This window comes from Podarcis muralis, chromosome 16, assembly GCF_964188315.1.
Source record: "Podarcis muralis chromosome 16, rPodMur119.hap1.1, whole genome shotgun sequence".
NCBI classification, from domain to species: Eukaryota; Metazoa; Chordata; class Lepidosauria; order Squamata; family Lacertidae; genus Podarcis; species Podarcis muralis.
The window spans coordinates 25260729-25280419 of record NC_135670.1 but is presented as its reverse complement, the minus strand read 5'-3'; the positions used below and the strand labels follow the sequence as shown (position 1 = coordinate 25280419).

The window sequence follows — 19691 nt, the reverse complement described above, 5'->3', positions numbered from 1 at the left end:
CCCGTCCCCTTTCAGAGCAGATTAATCTAGATTAACTCCCATTTCAAGCTGCTGGTTTTGTTGTCCCAACAAATCACTAATATGGATTAGAGCTTGCACATCAAGCATAAGGCACGCGAGGGGGGACTGTGTATGTGTTTGTGTGTCTGAGGACACAACCAATTTCCTTCTGTTTACCCCACCCCCTTCTCAAAATGGGTCTCACGCGTGTCAAACGCTGAGGGGGGTGATGAGGGATGAGTCACCCTGTCCCAGAAGTGTGAGGAACCGATATTCGAGAGATTCAGACATCCAGGGTAGGAAGCATTGGGAAATGCGGGTGCGGGAGTGTCCTCGGGTGGGCGTGGAGTGTGCTCGATGCCTCCCAGGACGGAGTCTCGCTTCATAGGCAAGAATGAGATGTCTATTCTCTGAAGCAGAAGGGAGAGATGCTCCCGCACTCCGACGCGCCCCCCTGCACAGTCAGTCCGGATTCTCTCCTCGGCGTCCTATAGGTGGCACCGTCCCTCCAGGAATGAGCTGCCAGCCTCGTCGCCTAGGCCAGCGTGCTGCCGCGGACAGACCCGGGCCGGGAGAAACATCGCTGCTGCAGTCTTCTCTTCTGTCAACCCCCCCCCCCCCGCGCGCACCTCCCATCAGTTCCGAACCTTTTTCCAGCCCGAACGGGGCCCTGCCATAGTCCTGAAGGGTCTTCCTCGCACTCTCCTATCTTCAAACACGCCTCCGAACAAGTCCGAAGTGATTTCTCTTTGGAGAGAGGCTCCCGGGACCCATACATCTCGCGTGTGCATTGTGGGTGGGTGGGGGCCAGGTGCCGCTGTTCCCCTCGTCTCCCCGCAGGCAAGACCCTGGTGGTGGTGGAGAGCGACGTCTAGCCACAGCCAAGCCCGCTCCGGCCAAGCGCTCCCCGTTTTTCTGCAGGACTCCCTAACGCGCTCCGCGTGCGCCCCCCTCGCCGGAGCGCGCGGCGGCGGCGGCCCCTCCCTCCTCCCTCTCCCTCTGCCTCCTCCAGCCAGTAAATCCGATCTAGGCCGATTCCTCTCACGTCAAACCACATGATCCCATAAAACATTCATCACCTTTCAGTCCCCCCGCCGGAGCAGCCGAAACCAGCCTCGCCAGCGCCGCCGTCCCTCCTTCTCCGAGCCCCGGATCGCGCGCCCTTTCCCAGCTGGGAAAGCCTCGCCACACAAAAAACAACTACCCGCTCCTCCCTACCCTGACGCCGGGAGGGCAAGACCAGCAGAAGCGGAGCCGAGGCAAAGCAGGGCGGACGCGCTCGGTGGATCCAGCGCCTGCCTCTTTTCTCCTGCGTCGCAGCCGCCGGCGCGTTGGTGTGAGCCACAGCGCGCGGGGCGTCTCCTCCCTCAGTCCCTTCTGCCTGGATGCTGGCTCCTCCGGCCGCAGGAGCGCTCCGCCTCGCTAGCCCGATGAGCCAGGCGGGCATCGGGCTTGTCGCCGGTAAAGGCAGCAGCAGCATCCCCGTCGTCGTGCCCGCGCCCGGGTGGAAGTTTGCATGAGGCTCCGCTGCGTTTCTTTTGGGAAGGATTTGCCGCTGCGTCCCCCCCGTTGCCCTCCGAGCCGTGCCTTTCCCGAGCCCCTAAAATGAAGAGGGCGATCGCTGAAGGTAAGTGACGGCACGGAGGAAGAGACACAATGGGAGAAAAAATTTTTTTAGGTGGGGACACACACAAATATGAGCTGGAGAGGGGAGATGAAAGAGTGTGGCCGTCGGGGTTTCCTTTGCGCGCGGCGCGGGGAGAAGTTCCGAGGAGGCAACTTTGTCTGTCGCGGGCCTGGAAGCTCTGGGAAGGAGGGGGGACGGCGGGGGCCAACTTCGAGGGAGGGGGGAGCCGTCTAACTTAAGGCGAGGGGCGTCGGGGAGAAGCGTTTGCCAACTGTGCCCTTTTCAAAGAGGCAGGCTACGGAGACTTGCCATCGCCTGCTGAAAGTCTGGAGAGGATAGACGGTGTGTTTGTGTCTTTTCTTTGGGGGGGGGGTGTGTGCTCGCGGGACCTACCCCGCCCTTGAAGGACCTTTGCTTCTCTCCCCCCCCCCCCCTTCCCCCGCCCCGCTTGGCGCAGAATTCCTCCCTGGACGTGGATTTGTGTGTAGAGGAGAATCTAGTTCGACGTTGGCGCGTTTACAGGGAATGTAGACCGGACGGCGCGTTGCGCCTGGATTTGAGCGCGCGGAGCGGGGGATTATTATCATCGTCTTTCTGTCTTCCCTCCTCCATGCCAGGCTTTTGTGCTATTGCAGGGGGGAGTGTCTGCCGGGGAAAATGTGTCTGTCGGGGAGAAAGAACTCCATCTTAATCATTTTCAACTCGGACCCCAAAGCAGGTTGAGGAGAGGTGGAATAGACGGCATGGGGTGCAGTCAAAGGCCTCCGATGAAAGGAAATGCTGTTTAGCGTGTGTGTCCAAAATAGCTCTTTTTGCTAGTCGCCAGTTTGGGGCAGCTTGGCTGTCAGAGAAACAACATCTCCCCCAGGTGGAGAGAGAGGAAAGGGTTAGCATTTTACCCCCCTCAAAAATAGCTTTGGAGATGCAGAAGTTCCGTGTTCCTGGCTTACCAGTTCAGATCCCACCTCCTTCTCCCGCTTGAAGGGGCTTGCTTTAGGTCGGGCCCCGTATCTTTCATGGGCTTCTCAAGAGCGCCCCCCAGAGGCCCTGACGGTCTGCGGCTCCAGCAGGTGTCTGCAGAGGCGCTCTTGACTGGCCAACGAGGAAAGACGGGGGCGGGCAGTGGTCCCTCCGCGTGCCCCTTCCCTCGCGGTGCATTTCCTTGGCGTGTGGATGCGGGAGGCAATCTTTCGGTCCTTTCCTGTGTCGAACAGGGGGAACTTTATGATGGGAGGTGTTGTTAGTGGAAAAGACCCCATGGCCATTTTAGGAGTATTGCCACCACCACCCAGAGCATCAAGTATTTTAGCAGCATTTCCTTCCCTGGCAGGAGAAAGCTGCGCTGCAAGCTCCATGGAGTTGGCCAAAGTTTCCCAGAGCTTGTCTGAACACCGCAGGGATAACGTGACATTCCATCTAGGCAAGAGCAATCTGATTAGACAGAGCTGTTAATGGGAGTGTGCATTTATAATAGGTTGTGTGTGTCACCTCCGGGATATCTCGTAACTAAAACGATATATATTTGGTCCTTAGAACACCTGCTTTGCATACAGGTTTTGGGTTCAATCCTCAGGACTGGGAATGAATGCCCCCTGCCTGAAACCCCGGAGAGCTGCTGCCAGTCAGTGTTGGATCTATGATCTGATTCTGTTTAAGGCAGTTTTCTGTGTTTGGTGGTGGAATTGCCCGTTTTTCACCCAGGAGGTCCCAGGTCCAATATCCACCATCTCCAGATAGGGCTAGGAACGTCCCCTGCTTGAAACCCCGGAGAGCTGCTGCCAGTCAGTGTTGGGAATACTGAGCTAGATGGCCTGGCTCTGTTTAAGGTGGCTTTCTATGTTTGTAGCTCAGTGGTGGGAGTGCCTCTTACGCATACGGAAGGTTCAATTGGCCCTATGGCATCTCCAGGTTGGGTCTTGGATTATCCCCTGTCTGAAATCCTGGGCAGCCTCTGTTAGCTGGACCAATGACTTGATTCAGGATAAGGCAGATTCCTATGTACAATACCTTCCAGGGGGCATGAAGTATTCTTTCCTTGGGAGTGGGGAATGTTCTCCACCCTCAAAAGGCACCAAAGCTCTTTGTTAGGAGGAAAAGGATGAATGGGGGGTGGGGAGGGGATTATGGCATCTCATTCTCCTCCAGCCCCTGCAGATCTGATCTCCACTGTGATGGTCCTGGGAAAAATGGTGGGGTGAGGAAGGAAAAAAGGGAGTGGGGTGTCACTGTTGGTGTAATGAGCAGGGCTGGCCCAAAGCATCACTAGCTAATTGCTCCTCTGCTCAGCTTCATTTAAAAAAAATGGGGGGGGGGGAGGAATCAAGGCGCTAAACTGGATTAAGGCTTTTTGTGTGAAATTACATGCAAAGTGAGGAAATCATGTTGTGTAGGTTAGGCGTCGCGTGATGATGCCCCCCAATGTAATCGGCGTGGAAGGCATCTGGCTTTCAGCAGGGAACTGTGTGTGCGCGGGGTTGCCAGTTGCAGGGAGATGAGGTCTTGTTCCAGGTCTGCTCAAATACCTGTGCTCCGTGGGGATCAGATGGCTGCGGAGGCAGCAGTGCCCGGAGCCCAGAGGAGAGGCGGCGGCTGGCCACAGGGGGCAGGTTTTGGATGCCTGGAATGGTGGCATAATGGGGACCACAAGGCAGCATTTGCGGCAAGTTTGCCTAGACGAGCTCCACTGAAATGAATATGAGCTACCAAGCAGCCCAGGAGTTTCATTTGGATGGGTCTCGCAGTGCTCAGAAGCCAAGAAAGAACTGTGACACTATTTATTTACCGATCACATTTAAATCTCACCATTCCTCCAAGCAGCTCAAGGTGGTCCTCTTCCTCTTCATTTTATCCCTACAACAACCCTGTGAAGTTGGTTGGGCTGAAAGACAGGGACTGACCCAGGGCCTTCCAGTGAGTTTCATAGCTGAACAAGGATTTGAACCCTGGTCTGATACTCTAACCACTGGACTAAACTCCCTCTCTCCATATATAATGGAACAGGTAAATGTGGTGGTGGTGGTTGTTATATTCAATTCTCATATAAATGATCTCTTCCCCCTGCCTGAAAAGAATACATCAAAAAGGTTTCAAAGCAGTGATGAAAAGTCACCACAGGGGGAGCCAGAGGGTTAACTTCAAGCAGAGAGTTCCACAGGCCATTCTGTATGTTCCCACCAATTGTGCTTGATATGTGTTGATTCAATGGGGGGAAAGGTTGTCCTGGCAGATTAAAAGGCCGTTGTTGGCACTCTTGTTAAATTGCCTCTGAAGGAGAAGCAGAGATGCAAACAGGGCTGTGCTGACACCTATATTCCACTAGAGCTTGAAAGAAGAGCACAGAATTCCTATCTTCCTGAGGATTCATTTTTAAAATGCATGAAGAAGTTTCTGCTCTTTGCAGGAGCAACGACATCCTTGTGTGGGGGCAGTTCCAGGTGGAATCTTGTTGCCTTCCTCCAATTAGTAGCAGAACCAAAATAAAGCATTTGCAAAGTAGTAAAAAGTACAGAATCAATTATTACATGAAATAAGTTTTGTTTTACTGCAGGTGTGCTTTCTCCTTTGCCTCCTGTGCCATGCCTTTATTTCAGGTGTACTGTAGCAATGCATGGTATTAACCACAGCAGTTAAATAAAAATGCATTGCAGTGGGGGGCAAAAAGTTTCACAGTTATCTCAATAGCTGGTGCAAAAGCATTTATTGCATTTATCTCCCAACTTTTTCTCCAAGGAGGCAGCGTACATAGCTGTCCCTCTCCTTTTTTAATCCACACAACAACCCTGCGAGGTAGGTTAGGCTGAGAGGGGTAATGACTGGCCCAAGATCACACCTAGTGAGCTTACTGGCTGCATGGGGATTCGAACCATGGTCTCCAAGATCCTAGTCCAACACTAACCACTAAACCACACTGCCTTTTTGGGACTCCCTCCTTAGGGAAATCCACCTTGAACTCTTCTGATTGATTCCTGCCAGCAGAATCAGGCCTTTCTCCTGTTTATGGTCATCCATGGGAAAGATTTGTTGCAATACGGTGATACCTCGGGTTACGTACGCTTCAGGTTACAGACGCTTCAGCTTACAGACTCCGCTAACCCAGAAATAGTACCTCGGGATAAGAACTTTGCTTCAGGATGAGAACAGAAATCGTGCGGCAGCAGCGGGAGGCCCCATTAGCTAAAGTGGTACCTCAGGTTAAGAACAGTTTCAGGTTAAGAATGGACCTTCAGAACAAATTAAGTTCTTAATCTGAGGTACCACCGTACTACTTTCCTTTCCTTTCCCTTCCCCCTCCTCCAGATTTGATTTCTTTTTCTGTGTTTGTGTGTGAAGCTCCTTCGTTTGGTTGTTTAGATTTACCACACAGCATCCTTTTTACAGGTGGGGAATGGGTTATTTTGGGGAGGTGACTTATATATAAGCACTTGAAGGCCCCTTGCTACTGTACTTGATCTGTTGTTGCTTCCTGCAACTGGTTTTGATGCTGCTGTTGTGCTCTCATTGCATCTAACTTTTCCAGAGCCAAAATTAACATTTTAATGGAAAGGGGCTGTGGAAATAAATAAGAGAGAAAGAAAAGAGAGAGAGAGAGAATACAAAGGGGAAAGATGATCAAGGTGTGAAACAGACCCCTACGTCTTAGATCAGTGGTTCCCAAAGTGGGGGCTACTCCCCCCTGGAGGTGGTGGATTAGGGGGTGCTACGAGGAAAATGCATAGCAGGGGGATGCTGGAGATGTAAATGACTATCAGACTTTGAAAAGCTGGTACCGCTGGATCAAGTTCATAAATTTTGCTGGCTTTGTTGAAGAAGTAGTTTTAATTGGATTTTGATTAAATGTGCAATTAATTGTTACTGTTTTGAATTTTATTGTGTTATTATCTCCCTTAGCGGGTTGTGCAAACTGCTATTCTGAATACAGTGGTACCTTGGTTCTCAAACGCCTTGGTACTCAAACAACTTGGAACCCAAACACTGCAAACCCGGCCCAGAAGTAAGTGTTCCGGTTTGCAAACTTTTTTCGGAAGCTGAACGTGCTTTGTTTTGAGGGCCACACTTCTGTTTTGAGTTTTACGCAAAGGTCTGTTTGTTTTTGCTATTTTGCATTTTTGTTTTTGCGGCTTTTTTGTTTTGTTTTTGTGACTGTGTGGAACCCAGTTCAGCTACTGACTGATTGATTGTGTGACTGCAGTACATTGTTTATTGCTTTCATTTTATGGATCAGTGGTCTCGTTAGATAGTAAAATTCATGTTAAATTGCTGTTTTAGGGGTGGTTTTTAAAGTCTGGAACAGATTAATCTGTTTTGCATTACTTTCTATGGGAAAGCTTGCCTTGGTTTTGGAACGCTTTGGTTTTGGAACAGGCTTCCGGAATGGATTAAGTTTGGGAACCAAGGTACCACTGTAATGGTTTTTATGGGGTGAAGTAGGGGGCACTGGGCATGAGTTCATGGGACCAGGGAGGCCCCAAAAAGTTTGAGAACCGCTGTCTCAGATCATCAGCTATAACTGCTGTGGTGATGCCCCACTATTTCATTCCAACTACCTCCTCCCTTCTCCTGCAAGTGACGCAAGTGATTTTTTTTTTTGGGGGGGGGGCCAGACCGACTTCTTTGGAGAGAAAAGGTAGTTCTCGTGAATGGTTGCACCATCAACCTGCCCAGATGTTCTGCTGCTCTGGAGAGTGTGGATTTGTGTCTAGTCTCCATTGGCTGTTTTTTAAAAAATATACGGTAGCAAGCAAGAAAGGAAAAAACACTGGGGAGAAAAGGTTGGTTGCTGAGCTACAGTTTCAGATGGGGGCCTACAGAGGTTTTCTGTCATTCAGCAAGCCATGCATTCTGCAAGATGGTGATCACACCCCAGATGTGAGTCTCTGTCAAACAGAACATCTGTTCACTCTATGGCTTCTCCTAAAGGAATATATTCTTCTACAGATCCCCTCTGGTGGGATTAGGAACTGAGAAAAAAACCTACAGGCCAAGGATGGGGAGCCTGTGGCCTGCCAGATGTTGCTCAAGTATTATTAGCAGTACAGTCCTGTATTAGTATTGCTAGAGTTTTATTGTTGCTAGAGTATTATTAGCAGTACTGTATTAGTATTATTACTTGTGATCAGTAACTTTTCTGCAAAGAGTTACTCAAAGTGACTTTTCAGAATGATACAAATATTTAAACCCTTTGCTAGTTGCCCTTTCCCCCACCAGTGTTAGAAATCAGCCAGGCGCCAGGCGTGTTTTGTGACTGGCATGGGTCCAACTGTGACCATGTTGAGATCTCTGGAGGCCACACTGGTGACTGACATCTCCACCTGGCTGGCCCCTCCAGTTTTCTTATGCAGGCAAGCAGAAGAGCTTATTTATTTCACTTATATCCCACCTTTTTCTTCAAAGACTACATGGTTCAACCTCCCCCCCCCCTCGCGCTCCTCAGTTAATCCCTACAATGGCCCTGTGAGGTTGTGACTGGCCCAAGGTCACCCAGTGAGCTTCATAACTGAGTGGGGATTTGAACCCTGATCTCCCAGGTCCTAGTCCAACACTGTAACCACTACACCACACTGCCTTCCTAGAGTATTTCTGCCAAGGGGCAGCTAGATAAGTAGGTAAATAAATATGGGGAAAGCAAAAGGTCACTTAGAGAAGGATCTGAAATATTTCCCTTTAAGCTTGAATTTGTTTTATTCTGGATTGTTTTATTCAATGTGTTAATGTGTTGTAAACCGTTTTGAGATTTTTTCTTTAAAATATAAAGTGGTGTAGAAATGGAATTATTATTATTATTATTATTATTATTATTATTATTATTATTATTATTAATAAACCTTGTTGGTGGAAAAATGACACCTAGACATTCCATTATAGAGACCAAAGCCCAGGTTTAAGGTGCATTTTGGTGATTAGCGGGTAGTCCTGTGGTCTAAACCACTGAGCCTCCTGAGCTTGCCGATCAGAAGGTTGGCAGTTCAAATCCCCACGATGGGGTGAGCTCCCGTTGCTCTGTCCCAGCTCCTGCCAACCTAGCAGTTTGAAAGCACACCAGTTCAAGTAGATAAATAGGTACTACTCCGGTGGGAAGGTAAATGGTGTTTCCGTGCACTCTGGTTTCCATCATGGTGTCCCGTTGCACCAGAAGAGGTTTAGTCATGCTGGTCACATGACCCAGAAATCTGTCTGTGAGCAAATGCTGGCTCCCTCAGCCTGAAAGTGAGATGAGCACCGCAACCCCATAGTTGCCTTTGACTGGACTTAACTGTCCAGGGGTCCTTTACCTTTTTACCTATATCTGAGTTTCTAACACTGTGCCAAACCTGACCAAGCCACGAAGGATCATAGCTTACTGTTAGAAGCATTAGCCTTGCATGCAGGTCAGGATGGGAGAGACTTTGTCTCTGAAACCCTGGAGTGTCACTGCCGGTCAGTGCAGCCAACACTGAAGTTGATCCTTTGTTGGATCCCTCTGCTGGCTTTTTCTCTTAAGAACTGCTGATTATCCTGAGTGGTGCTATGCGTTTTGTTGCATTTCATGTTTTATGCATTGTGAAACCACCTTGAGCGTCCTCTGTGGACTGAAATGGAGAACGGAAGTGCTTTAACAGACTGTGTTTGTTGCTGGAGAAGTGGAGTTTGAGCACTTGGCTTGATCTACCCTCTTGGACCCAGTGGCTCTCCGCCAGATCTAGTGGCTGACCAAAGGTCATATGAAGAGGGGTGTTTTAGAAAACTGGCTGTGCTGGGCCCAATTCACGATGTTATGATGAGCATATAAAACTTGGGACCTGAGTAACTCCTGTCTGGACTAATGTGATGCACTGTAAGTGAGGCCGCCTTTGCAGATGATTCGGTGACTGCGGCTAGTGCCAAATGTGGGAATGTTCAGGGAGGCAGGAGAGGATATATTGTTTATTAATATCCTTCCTAACTTGTGCTTGCAAGTTCTATAACTTAGCAGAGTTTTACATTCCCCTTTTAAATGCACATCAGATAGCTGGTTGCAGGATTGTGTAAGCCTCTCAGTATTAGATTCCCGGTAATTTCCCTTATATCCCTTTTAAAAGAATAAACATGCCACAATCTTGTGTGAAGTATATAAAAGAAGTTTACTCACATCATCAGTTCACAGTTGGATCCCTGAGGGCAGACTTAGTTACAAAGTATATACATGTGGATTTATCCCATATGGGGATAATCCCAATGTCCTCTGTTGGCTGGAAGCCAACAGAGCATCTCTAGCTAAAAAGCTGCTGCTCTAGCGACAGAGGAAGTCAAAGAGAGAGTGTGTTCTGCGTGCCTTGCCCTTTTGTTACCTGGGCAGGTAAGGTCACGCCCACCTCTAGTTACATGCAAAGGAAATATGTCCCAGCCAGGAGGAAACAGGAAGTTTTTGACTGGCTGGACCAAACATTCCCCTACATGTCCACTCTAGGAAAACAAGGAATGTTGTACTTGACTGATACTTGTGTATCACATGCCACACAGAATGCAACTGATAGGCTGGCGATTGAGGGAGCTCAATGGAGCCATGAGCTACAGGAGCAAATTCAAGGTGCTAATACAAACATATAAGACCCCTAAATGGCTTAGGACCCAAGTATTCTAAAATAATGCCTTCCCCAGTACCAACCTTCAGGAGAAAGGATGGAATATAAATTGAAATAATAATAATAATAATAATAATAATAATAATAATAATAATAATAATCATCATCATCCATGTGACATGCAGCTGGTTTCTGTGCATGATCAGAAATTATTATTATTATTTATTGAATTTATATACCGCCCTATACCCGGGGGTCTCAGGGTGGTTCACAGAATACAATCAAGATATAAAACCACAGATACCTAATAAAAAGAAAACAACAGACCAATAGCCCCACCCCACCCCAAAGAATGCATTTTAAAAGAGCATAGGATGTAGATCAGATCAGCCAAAGGCCTGGTTGAAAAGGAAGGTTTTTGCCTGGCACCTAAAGGTGTTTAATGAAGGTGCCAGGCAAACTTCCCTGGGGAGAGCATTCCACAGACAAGGAGCCACTGTAGAGAAGGCCCGTTCTCGTGTTGCCACCCTCCGGACCTATTGAGGAGGAGGCACATGAAGGAGGGCCTCAGAAGATGATCTCAGGGTCTGGAATTGTTCATATGGAAAGAGGTGGTCCTTGAGGTATTGCGGTCCTAAGCCATTTAAGGTTTTATAGGTCAAAACCAACACTTTGAATTCGGCCCAGAAACTAATGGGTAGCCATTGCAGTTGGAGCAGGATCGGTGTAATATGCTCGAACCGTCTTGCTCTGGTGAGGGTGAGCAACCTGGCCGCTGAATTCAGACCAGCTGAAGTTTCTGAACCATCTTCAGAAGCAGCCCCATGTATAACATAGAAATCATGCATCACTAATCTCCCATTCGCAGCATCATGTGCTATTGCTCTGTTCTGTTTGTCTTGACGTTCTAAGTGCTAATAGTTTGTACAGTCATATCTTGGGTTAAATGTGCTTCAAGTTGAGTGTTTTCAGGTTACGCTCCGGGGTGACCTGGAAGTAATGGAGCACGTTACTTCCGGGTTTCGCCACTCGCACATGCGCAGACACTCAAAATGATGTCACGCGCATGTGCGGAAGCACCGAATCACGACCCGCGCATGCGCAGACATGCAGACGTGGGTTGCGTTCACTTCAGGATATGAACGGGGCTCCAGAATGGATCCCTTTTGCATCCAGAGGTACCACTCTACATGGTGAAATTTACTTACTGATTTCATTACATTTATATCCCAGCTTTCCTCCTAAGAGCTTGAGGCAGTGTACATGGTTCTCAAGACCCCTTTCTATTCCCACAACAATCTTATGGCCATCTTTCAGGGACATGATTCCTGCATTGCAGGGGGTTGGACTAGATGCAAGGGCTAGCAGGATTTTTGTTGTTGTTGCTTTGCTGTGAGGGAATGCTGTAGCTTGGGAATGCTGGAGTTTGCAGTAACTTGGGGAAACCACACAGGGACTTCTGGAGTGAGCCCAGCCTTCCTAAACCTGGCAGCCTCCAGGTTTTGGACTACAACTCCCAACATCCCTGAGCACTGGCCATGCTGACTGGGGCTGATTCATGTCATGCTCCAAAACATCTGGAGGGCACTGAGTCTGGGATGGCTGCTATAACAGGCAGCATTTGGGGATTAAGGTAAGGTTGATAAGCTTTGGAATGACAAGCAGCAGCTGTCCAGGGTGAGCTGCACATTTGAACTTCCCTGTTATAGAGAAGCAGGCAGATGTTTAAAATAAAACAATGGCTTGCAGATCTAACAGGTTGAGACATGGTTTGCAATAGATCAGCAAGGGTTTTTGACTTTGAGTGGCATTTATTTATGAAAATATTTGTATACTGTTGTGTAAGTATACAGTCATACCTTGGTTCACAAATGCCTTGCGAGTCGAATTTTGGCTCCCAAATGCTGCAAACCCAGAAGTGAATGTTCTGGTTTGTGAACATTATTTGGAACCTGAACATCTGAAGTTCCTTCTGTGGCTTCTGATTGGTTGCAGGAGCTCCCTGCAGCGAATTGGAAGCCGCACCTTGGTTTCCGAACGTTTTGGAAATCGAACGGACTTCCGGAACAGATTCTGTTCAACTTTCGAGGTACCACTGTATAGTAATTTCTAAAAACACAATAAAACATTAAAAACAACCAAAAAAAGGTTAAAAACAGACATCAATTAACCACTTTGGAAGGGTGTGTTCTTAATTGCCTGTGTATGCCTTGCCTGGTGGAAGAGAAGAATTTTCAGCAGGCATGTAAAAGTTGGCACAGAAGGTGCCTGCTTAGTCTCTAGTGGCAGAGAGTTCCACATGACACTAAAGACTTAGTCTCTTGTTGTTGTCAAAGGAGCCTCACCAACTCTGAGAATGACCAGCAATGCTCCTGCAGATGATCTCAGTGGCTGAGCTGGGATATAAGGGCTCAGGTGATCCCTGAGGTACCTTGGACCCAAGTCGCTCAGGGCTTAATTAATACAAGGACTTTGAACCTGCCTCTTTTATCAGTGGCATCACATGTTCCCATCAGCAGTCTGGCTGCCACATTCTGCACCAGCTGGAGCTTCTGAACCAAGCCCAAGGGCAGCCCCACAGAGAATACATTGCAGTAATCCAGCCTCAAGGTCGACAACCTGTATACTACAACAAATGGCCTGCTTCCTCCCTCTGCTAAACTAGGTTATCAGAATGAAGAAAGATTGCGGAAGACTCATGAGTGGATTTGTGTGAGATCAGAGCTGAGAAACATTTATCTGGCCTCCAGGGCAATCTGCCTCTTCATTCTAAGGGCGCAGAAGCTCTCTGCACCCTCAGCACCATAATTTTGCATCAGACTTTGGCTGATGGATGTCAAAGTTCTAGTACCAAAGCCAAATGAAAACAAGGGAGATCAGTCAAGCCTAGGAGTGGAAGGTCCTATTTATTTCGTTTATCTCAGGCTCTCATTTTGCCAATCTTCAATTTGGTTCTCCACATTTCTGATATTGTGATCTTTTCTGTGAACTGCCCTGAGACCTCCGGGTATATGGCGGTATATAAATTCAATAAATAAATGAATACATAAAATAAAATAAATAAAGCAATTGCACATTTTCTTTTTAAAGAAAACCCTCAGTGTTTTAATGGGGATTTCACCATCTTTTTTTTTTGGCACGCCCTTTTGACTAATTTCTCCTAATAATGCATTTTTGTATGTCATTTTCACAAATATCTTCATTTTTATGCCCACTTTCACCCAACATATGCATTATTTTTGTATGTGTAAACATTGGTGGCTTAGAGGACTGCATTTCAAAATTTGGATCAGGGCACATTTTGAAGGATTTTGGGTCCTGCGTTCTTTGGTTTTAAATGTTGAACTGAAACATATTTCTCCATCTCTGATCAAGCCTGAAGTCTGCTGCAAAAAACCTGACCATGGACAGCTCCCTTTGAACGCTCCCATTCCAGAGGGATTTGTTTCTCATTTTTGAACAGAAAAAAATTGTCCTACTGGAATAGACCATTGCCCAGTCTAGTTCAGTGTTCTGTTCCCAATGCAGTTGGATTTGGGAGCCCCAGAAGAAAAGCATGCAAGTGCTGGCCAGCCCCTGTTTGTTCCCTTGCACCTGAAATTCAGAGGTATACTGCTCTTGTACATGGAAGATTTATTACCTATCATGACCAGTTACTGCTGGTAGAGTGGTCCTATGCTAATATACCTAATCCTGATTTTAAAATGAAGTGAGTGGCTGTGCCTGCATATTAATTCTATGTAAATTCATTAGATGGTCATGTGAAATGGTCACGAGAGCCAGTGGTGGTGTAGTGTTTAGAGTGTCTGACAGGGACCTGGGAGAAACCAGGGTTCAAATCCATTCTCAGCTGACTTGGGTGTGACCTTGGCTCAGCTGCTGCCTCTCATCCTGACCTTCCCTGCAGGGTTGTTGTCTGGGCGCTGTGGGTTAAACCACAGAGCTTAGGACTTGCCGATCAGAAGGTTGGTGGTTCGAATCCCCGCGACGGGGTGAGCTCCCGTTGCTCAGTCCCTGCTCCAACCTAGCAGTTCAAAAGCACATCAAAGTGCAAGTAGATAAATAGGTACTGCTCCGGCGGGAAGGTAAACGGCGTTTCCGTGTGCTGCTCTGGTTTGCCAGAAGTGGCTTAGTCATGCTGGCCACCTGACCCGGAAGCTGTACGCCAGCTCCCTCGGCCAATAAAGCAAGATGAGTGCTGCAACCCCAGAGTCGGTCACAACTGGACCTAAAGGGTTGGGGTCCCTTTACCTTTTAGGACCTGGAAGACCAGGAATCAAATTCCCACCCAGCCATGAAGCTCATTGGGTGTGAATTTGGGGGCCAGTCATGGCACTTTTCAGCCTAATTTACCTTACAGTGTCGTTGTGGCAATTAAATAGGTGTGTGTGTGGGGGGGGGAAGACTGTTCATGCCACCTTGATCTCCTTAAACAGATGGGAGCTAAAGGCAATAAACAAACAAACAAACAAACAAACAAACAAACAAACAAACAAACAAACAATACCACCTCCCTTTATCTCCCCATAATATATGCCTCCTCCTCCTCCTCCTCCTCCTCCTCCTCCTCCTCCTTCGGTGCTTTTTTTCTGGAGGGATGCAGGGGTACGCATACTCCTAAACATTTTGTGAATCTTTGTCCACTTTTGTCCATTTACTGCATCTATTTCCCCCGATTTGAACTATAAAATGGTGGTTTTTCTTGAGTCAAAATGAGAGTACCCCTAAACATTTTTAAAGAAAAAAAGAGCACTGATCATTATCATTACCATTATCAGAATTAATGTCCTGCCCTTACTCCGCAAGGAGCCCAGAACAGTAAACAGATTAAAAGATTTTTAAAAAACCCAATTGCAATTAAAAACATCTAAAATCAGTTACAGTTTTTAAAAACCCCAGGAGCAGCATTCTTCACTATTCTTGCCTGCAAAAGAGGAATGCTTTCACATTCTTCCTGAAAGTTGATAATGGCACGGTGTCCCTCAAAGAATTCTGGGAACTGTAGTTCACCCCATGTGGAGCTGGGATTCCCAGCACTCCTTAACAAACTACAGCCCCCAGAAATTTCTGGGGGAAGTCATGTGTTTTAAGTGTATGGTGCGTAGGCGGCTGCAGCCTTCAAAGTACCCGAGGTGGTCTTGGGAATGGCTCTGTGAACATCTCGGAGAACATATTTCTATGCGCCCTCCAGCGCCTGCCTCGGCCACAGCCAGGCAGCTCCTTTGGCCCAAGGCAAGAGCTGTTGATGTTCCTTCCTACCTCCTAGATAAATACCCCCCTCCCTTCGCCAGAAGCATCAAAGGGGAGAGTTTGGCTGCCAGAGGAAGATCTTAATGAAGGTGATGGCAAGAGAAAGCATTTCAAGTCCAGGGGGAAAGGAGAGAGTACACCTAATTAAGTCAGCTCCTGTCTTCTGCTGATTCTGAGGTGCAGCTGAAAAAGAAGAGGAAAGGGGAAGGGGGGGAACACCACCCCCATATATTTGCATTGTCCTTGCAGCCTCTTGCAACAGAGATATTGCTAACCCTGCATACTTGTCTCTCTCTTAACAAGATCAAATCTCCAATTTTCTCCTTAAGGTGCATAATCTGGTTTTAACAGCTCCCCCCTGCTTAAAAAACAACAACAACAAAACTGCCTACAAGGCTGGTTTAAAGGGTTGCAGTGAGGCTATGCAACTCTGTCTCCCTTCAGGTCATGCAAATTTGGTGCAATGTCAGGTACCATCCTGCTGCCCAGGCATCTTCACTTGGTTACAAGTGGTCAAAAGCCAGGTGCAAAATGCATCTGGCACCTGGCTCATTTTGAACACTGCTCAGAAAGTCCCAGGTTGACCAGGTAAAGCTGGGAAGGTCCCCTGCCTGCAACCCTGGAAAGCCGCTGCTGCAGTACTGTACTGAGTGCAGTACTGTACTGAGCGCAGTGCAGACAGTACTGAGCTAGGTGGACTGATGGTCTGATTCAGTACAAGGCAACTTCTTATGTTCCTGTTGAAATCCGGTTTTTGTTCTGAACGAGACCTGGCTTCTAATTCTTACTTTGTTAGCGGGGGAAGAGCCAAAACTCAGTGGCAAAATATCTGCATTTGCATGCAGAAGGTCCCTTAGGTTCAATCCTAAGGGACATTAGGGAATGTGGCCAGTCTGAAACCCTGGAGAGCCACTGCTAGTAAGTGTAGGGATACTGAGTTAGATGGACCAACTGTCTGACTTGGGAGTGTGAGGCAGCTTCTTCTGTTCCTACCTGAAGCATTTGTGAGCAGAGCCAGCTCAAGAGATTGTGCCGCCTGAGGGAAAGGAGAAGTCACCACCCTCATCCCATTCCCACTGGATTGGCAGCTGAATCTTACTTCAACAATGGCAATGAGACGACCTTCACTGTGCCTGAGGAGCACAGGCTGGTTCCTGGGATTCATGCCACCCTGCCCACCCCTCCCAGGACCTGCTGCCTGAGGCTGTTGTTTCACTCAGCCTAACGGTAGGGCCAGAGACGCCCAGCTCTGATCTCTAATGGAGTGGGGTGGCCAGGAGGCTCAGAGGAAGCGTAGAGGGAGTGTGCCTGCATCTTGCTACCACAACCTTCCATCACCTGCCACTTCCGGCCAGAGAAAAAGATGGATTTCTTCATGCAACGTTAAACTGTGGTAGGAAGAATCAATTTGGGTGGCTTTAAATGGGAATAGGACAATTTTTGGGAGAAGAAAGAGAACAATGGCTGCTAGCCATCATGGCTATGCTCTGCCTCTGTGGCTGGAGGCAGTAATGCTTCTTAGTATCAATTGCTGGAAACCCAGGCTCTTGTGCTTGGGTCTCATTTGCTGGTTTCTGTGGGAATGTTCAGGGTGGCAGGAGAGGATATATTGTTTATTAATATCCTTCCTAACTTGCGTTAGCAGAGTTACATTCCCCCTTTTACATGCACAGCAGAGTTACATTCCCCTTTTAAAATGCACAGCAGATAGCTGGTTGCAGGCTCGTGTGAGCCTCTCACTATTATACAATTCAGTCTCAGATTGAATTGTACATCCCTGGTAAGTTCCCTTGCATCCCTTTTAAAAGAGTAAAGGTGCCACAATCTTATTCAAAGTCAATAAAAGAAGTTTACTTACATCAGTTCACAGTTGGATTCCTGAAAGCAGACTTAGTTACAAATATGTACAAGTGGATCTAGCCCATATGGGGGAATAATCCCAGTGCTTCTGCTAGCTGAGAGCTAGCAGAGCAGTCCTAGCGAAAAACTGGTCAAAGGGAGAAGGGAGTCACAAAGAGGAAGGTTGCAGTGTGACTCGTCCTTTTTGTTTCCTGGACAGGTTGGTCACGCCCACCTTCTTTCACATGCAAAAGGAAGGATGCTCCAGCCAGGAAGAAGTTTCGACTGGCTGGACCAAACATTCCCTCGCATGTCTTCTCTGGCAGTACAAGGAATGTTGTACTTGACTGCCTCTCATGGATCACATCCCACAGTTTCCCATTGAGGCATCACTTTGGCCACTGTGGGAACAGGATGCTGGACTAGATGGGCCACTGACCTGATCCAGCAGGTTCTTCTGAGGTGATCACATCACTTTACCTTCTGATCTGGTCAGTAATTTGGACATTGTGCTGGTCCTGAGGGTTAACCGTGCGGCGAGGTCCAAGTCCAGTCCAAGGTCGAGGGTGCGGTATGGAGGCAGTCCGTCAAAGCTGAAGCTGGGTCCAAGGCAGGGAGTCGGGTGAGGTCAGGAGCTCCGGCAGAGAAGCAGGACAGGGTGCAGGCAGGAACAGGCGACCAACAACGTTGCTCCCACAACCTGGGACTGGTGCTGGCTGGCTTTTATCTGCCCCGAGGCACAGGGCGGCCCCGGTCCACAGGTGACTCGCCTCTCCTGGCCTGGAGGCGAGCACTCCTCCTGCGGGAACTTAGTTCCCTCCGCCTCTCTGCCCTGAGCCTCTGCAGCTCAGGAGAGGATGTAGGGTTACCAGACCTGGAGGCCACCTCAGCTTCCTCTGACAGGGCTGAGAGTGGAGCACCTGCAGGCAATGGGCCCTCCATCACCTCAGGAGCCAGAGCAGACTCAGCTGGTGCCTGCACCTGAGGATCCAGCACAGGTGAGGACCCTTCAGGCTCAAGCCCCAGCCCCGGCTCAGCTGGTTCTGGAGGTGGGGAATCCTGTGCAGGCTGGGATTCCTCAGGTTCAGCCTCCGAGTCTGAATCCCAGGCCATCACAGACATGCTCGCTTGGAGAATGTGAAGAACAGCTACTCTGAATGTGCGCTCGCTTGGCATACTTGACAAAGTTTAAGGCCCTTTGGGGGCAGATGCTCAAGCATCTCTAGGTCCAGGAGTTGAGACACAATGCCTCCCCTGCCTTGGGGGCTGCTCTGCATTGGAAATAATGAAGTTGCTTTGAAGAGCAGCAGCGGAACCATATGGAGACTGAGCTCTCTTGCAGGAGCCATTTCACGTTTGCCGGGAGTTCAGCTGTGTACTTAGCACTAAAACAGCGAGTAAATATGATGGATTCGTCTGAGGCGAGGTGCTTTTCCCACATCAAAGCAACAGGGTTTTTCTTTGCAAGCCAGATTTGCAGGGAAGTATTTAAACTTGGCGCATTTCCCATCAGATTTTGAAGGTCTGTGACATGCTGCCCTGCGCATTTATGTTGCGGCTGATTTCGGGGGGCTGTTAAATTTGTATGTTGCTTTGAAACACTCCAAATTGATATTGCTTTGTGTGCTTTTCCAAGAGTTCAGACTGTGGATATGTTCCTGGATTCAGCCCTGAGCATGGATGCCCAGGTTTCTGTGCTGGCCAGCAGTGCATTTGGACAGGTACAGACCCTCAAAGGGTCCCTATTTTCCGGGGACAGTCCCAGATTTACAGAAGCCATCCCGGTTTCTGATATGATCCCGGAATGTCCCCCTTTTCCTTAGGATGTCTCTATTTTCATCAGAGAAATGTTGGAGAGTACGGAGTTATGTGACCCCCTGAGCCGAGGAGATTAGTAACTATGCAATCTTTAGAAGACATCTGAAGGCAGCCCTGTATGGGGAAGTTATTTAATGTTTAATATTTTATTACGTTTTTATATATGTTGGAAGCCACCCATAGTGGCTGGGGCAACACAGTCAGATGGGCGAGGAATAAATAAAACAACAACAATTACTATTACTATTATTGAATAGGACATCCCTATTTTCATCAGAGAAATGTTGGAGGGTACGAAGGCAAAGCTAGTGTGCCAACTAACTCTGTTCTTGGAGATGTCTGCACTGGCCACAGTGACACATGCCTTAGTTACATTCATGTAACATGTGGGTGGCACTGTGTTCTAAACCACTGAGCCTAGGTCTTGCCGATGGGAAGGTCGGCGATTCGAATCCCCGCAACGGGATGAGCTCCTGTTGCTTGGTCCCTGCTCCTGCCAACCTAGCAGGTTGAAAGCACATCAAAGTGCAAGTAGATTAATAGGTACCGCTCCAGCGGGAAGGTAAACGGCATTTCCGTGCGCTGCTCTGGTTTCACAAGAAGCTGCTTAGTCATGCTGG

The 19691-nt window shown here is 48.3% G+C and overlaps 1 protein-coding gene across 1 annotated transcript in view; it reads left to right on the top strand.

Annotated features, from left to right (window-relative positions):
- The first annotated feature begins 716 nt into the window (after positions 1-716).
- Positions 717-19691, top strand: part of RTN4R (reticulon 4 receptor) — a 113196-nt gene continuing 94221 nt past the window's right edge. The window contains exon 1 of the mRNA XM_028710839.2: positions 717-1627. Coding sequence (XP_028566672.1) covers positions 1606-1627 — 22 coding nt within the window. The 5' untranslated portion in view covers positions 717-1605. The remainder of the gene's footprint in view (positions 1628-19691) is intronic.